At 34.7% G+C, this 4,021-nt stretch overlaps 1 protein-coding gene across 1 annotated transcript; it reads right to left on the bottom strand.

Moving 5' to 3' along the window:
• Positions 1-2,271: 2,271 nt before the first annotated feature.
• LOC145636798 (uncharacterized) lies at positions 2,272-3,477 on the bottom strand. Its single transcript, XM_081688344.1, has one exon. The coding sequence runs from the start codon at positions 3,475-3,477 to the stop codon at positions 2,272-2,274; it is 1,206 nt and encodes a 401-aa protein (XP_081544470.1).
• Positions 3,478-4,021: the final 544 nt, after the last annotated feature.

Below are 4,021 nucleotides of genomic sequence, written 5' to 3'. Positions count from 1 at the left end.
CAGTAAAGATGAATTATTGAAACGGCCATCGACGAGGACGATAGGTTGATAACAAGTTGAAAAGAAAAGGGTGATGAAGGTTAATGCGGCATGCATAAGAAGGTGTTTAATCATTGATGAGTTTAAATTCAATGTACAAATAAATTGGATGCAATCGATTTTGTTGTCTTAATTGATGTATCTTGTGAAGGAATTATGTCTTCGATAAGTGCAATTACTAGATATATCAAGGATCATTATTAGGAAATAATAAGTTCATTCTTTTGGGTCGTCATTGTTTGGTGCTAGATATGACAAATGATTTTTGGGCAAGTTAAATAGTCCAAAGCCCAATCGAATGGATCTTATGAGGTCACACAACAACAATTAGTATTATGTGCACTATGATGTACCTAGAAATAGGTGCACCATGTATATACTTTTGAACATTTAGTAAAAAAATTTTGAACATTTTACAAAAAAAAATGAACGTTTAGTAAAAAAAATATATGAACACGTCACAAAAATTGAACATAAACATGCAATTTTTATGATCATATTTTATAAGGAAATGTTCATTTTGTATACAATAAATGTTTAGTTTATATTACAAAACTATTGAATTATTATGAGTTCAAAATTTTCTAACTCGAAATAATTCAAAATCTGTGATTTTTCAGAATTTTCTATTAAATGTTCAAAATTTGTTATTGTTCATATATTTTTTTTTACAGAATGCTCAAAAGTATAGGCGTGGAGCATTGCGATTGTTCAGTTTTTTTTTTTTTTTTTTTTTTTTTTTTTCTAAATGTTCAAAATTTGCAATGTTCGGATTTATTTACTAAATGTTCAAAATTCGTGATTGTTTAGATTTTTTTTACTAAATGTTCAAAAGTATAGGTGTGATGCATTGCGATTGTTCAGTTTTCTTAACTAAATGTTCAAAATTTGCGATGTTTAGATAGTTTTACTACATATTCAAAATTTGCAATAGTTCATATTTTATTACTAAATGTTCAAAAGTATAGGAGTGCTGCACATATTTCTAGGTGCACCATGGTGCATCATAAAATTTTGCACACCACAAGGGTATTGGGTTAAACAAGTAAGAGGCCCATTAATAGGCCTCATGAGGATATGACAAGCCACATAAGGAGTAGAGCTAGTGTAGTTAGAACTTAGAAATGGGCTAGGAGTTTGGGCTTCACATGGACTCTAATTATAAGTGGGATATATAAATGGAGGTCATGTCTATGGGTTGACATAAGTCATAATTTACCCATATAGTAAATTGTGAGGCAAGCAACCAAACACCCTAACCCCTCTCTCTCACACGCCTCTCTCTTCCTCCCCTTTGTCCGTACGGTACGGACCACCCAAGCAAGGTGGTTGCTCATGGTGGTGGTGGTGGTTATGGTTTCTAGTTCCTTCATTGTTATTACGTCCTCCCTGACGATTGTTACCTTGGAAGTTATTATTATTGTGGAGGTTATTATTGTTATGGTGGTACTGCTGCTTCTTAAAATGGTTCTAGTTTCCCTGTTGGTTACCAGAAACTTGCCCAACTTCCTTCCTCTTTTCTTGTCCTTCTATCGCAGCTAACTCCTTCTTTTTCTTCTCCTCCAGCGCATAAAGGTGTGCAGCCCTCCCATACACTTCATCCAAAGTCTCAAACACTTGCCTGCATAGCTTTAATTGCAAATCAGTAGTTAGACCACTCTCAAACGTTCTAGCCTTTGCTTTCTCTGTAGAAACAGACTCCTCAGAAATCGTGACAGCTCAATAAACTTGGTGTAGTATTCAGTGACCGAAGTGTTCTCCATCCTAAGGTTCGAAAATTCCTCAGCTTTCTGCTTCTGTAAGAAGCTAGAATAAAACTTGTCCCTCACCTTCTCTTGGAACTTGGTCCAATGGAATCCAGGTAGTGCCCTAATAGTGGCTGCATTTTGTTGCCACCAAAGGTCAGTAGCGGAGCCAGGAATTCAACAATGGTAGAGCATTATTGAATACAAACTTATCAACAACAAAATTTTCCAATTTAACCACACTATTTTTTTTTTAAAAAAAAAACCATAAAATAAATCATTCAAGAAATAATATTTATTCAAATTACAACCTAATAATGCTTAAAAAACTATTACAATTGTTCTCGACGAGTTTTCATATTTTGATAGCGATGAACAATATCATTCATACTAACATTCACAAACAAATCTCTTTCAAGATAAGTAACCAAACAATCATTTAACATTTGATCTCCCATGCTATTGCGCAATTTATCTTTCACTTGAGTCATTCCTGAAAAACTCTTTCTACACTTGTCGTTGCAACGGGGAGAATTAACACCAATTTCATAAGCAAGTACACACGATGATGACTTACATGTTTTCCCTTTTCAACAAGTTTCATAGATAGCTCATTTACACTTCTCAAATTCCTAAATCTCTCATCTTCTCTAACATCAACAATAAAGTTGTGAAGAGAATGCTCAAAAAATATCAACTCGGCACTTGAAAATTCATTTGGATAGAATTTAGCAAGTTGAATCAATTTTTTTTTGCCAAAAGATGAAAAATTATTAGTAGGATTAAAGGAAGACATACACACAAGTAAGTCCTTACTTACCTCGGGAAATCGATTTTCAAGTTCTTGCAATTGAAGATCATTGACACTTATAAAAACTTCAACTCGAAAATGATGAAGATCTGTCACTTGTGGGCTCTTACCTCTAAACATGATTCTCCCCGGAACAACATATTTAGCCTCCATGTTTGGAATCTCAAGTTCATGTTTAGCCATAAAAGAAGTGACTTTTTCCATAAGCAAATCAAACCCTTCATCTCTCAACTCTTGCAAATTAGCCTTGGTTACGTCAACCATGGTCATTGCATTCACAATGTCTTGATCATGTTTTTGCAAGGCCTCATTCAACTCCTTTGTAATCGCAAATATATCAACCATCAAGTGTGCCACAAACACAAAATCAAATGACATCAAAAAGTGTGTAATAGCTTGTGCTTTATTTGAATCAAGTGCATCAGACACTTCTGCAATGGAATCAAGGGAAAGAAGGATGGAAGAATATAAATCAAGCACATTTAAGATCGACTTGAAGTGATATCCCCAACGAGTGTCACAAGGTCTACCCAAACCTTGTTTTTGATTTAATCCTGTTCCTGTTTCAAGTTCACCCAAAGACAATGCTTCTACAACATGTTGATGTTGTTTTTCTCTAAGAAATACTTTCCTTTTCTGTGAACCTCCAACAAAATTCAAAAGAGGTGCAAGTACATCAACAAAAAGCCACCCACAATCCGAATTCTTTTTAGGAAGTGCAACTTGTGTCAATTGAAGTTGATGTACAAAACAATGCACAAAGTAAGCTTGTTTGCATTCATTCAATATCAAAGTTTTGAGGCCATTAATTGAACCTTGCATATTACTAGCACCATCATAACCTTGACCTCGTACTCGAGAGAAAGTTAAAGAGTGCTCCATAAGTATAGACTCAATAGCATTTTTCAAGGTCAAAGAACATGCACAACACAAAGAAATCGTTCACATACCTCTCCCATTTTATTAACTCATCGACAAGGATGGAAAAAAATCCATCACCAAGATCTTCAAGAATTGCCTTAGATGTTTCTTTTGCACAAGAATTGATGATATCTTTTTGGATTAGAGGAGAAGTCAGTTGACAATTACCCGGAGCATTTTTTAAAACAACTTTCGAGTAGTCGGGATCATGCTTTGAAAGAAGTGACAATAGAGAAATGAAATTACCTCTATTCAATGAAGTTTCTTTTTCATCATGGCCACGAAAAGGCAACCCTTGAAGTAGGAGCCATTGAGTAGTTTCAATTGAAGCTTCTAACCGCTTTCGATATGCATTCATTGCTTCTTGTGATTGTTTGGACAATGCGGTTGTAATAGAAGCCTTTTGATTGACAAATGAATTCATATCAACAACCGTAATGTTGTGAGCACTCATGTGTCCACCAACATGTTTTGCAAATGCTTCCGTTCTATTCCAAGCCTTGAA

This window comes from Chenopodium album, chromosome 6 (assembly GCF_948465745.1).
Source record: "Chenopodium album chromosome 6, dcCheAlbu1.1, whole genome shotgun sequence".
NCBI classification, from domain to species: domain Eukaryota; kingdom Viridiplantae; phylum Streptophyta; class Magnoliopsida; order Caryophyllales; family Amaranthaceae; genus Chenopodium; species Chenopodium album.
This window is presented reverse-complemented; position numbering and strand designations above follow the sequence as displayed.

What these genes read in the sequence shown, in the direction of transcription:
- LOC145636798 (XM_081688344.1), bottom strand. Translation starts at nt 3,477, where the DNA reads ATGGAGCACTCTTTAACTTTCTCTCGAGTACGAGGTCAAGGTTATGAT.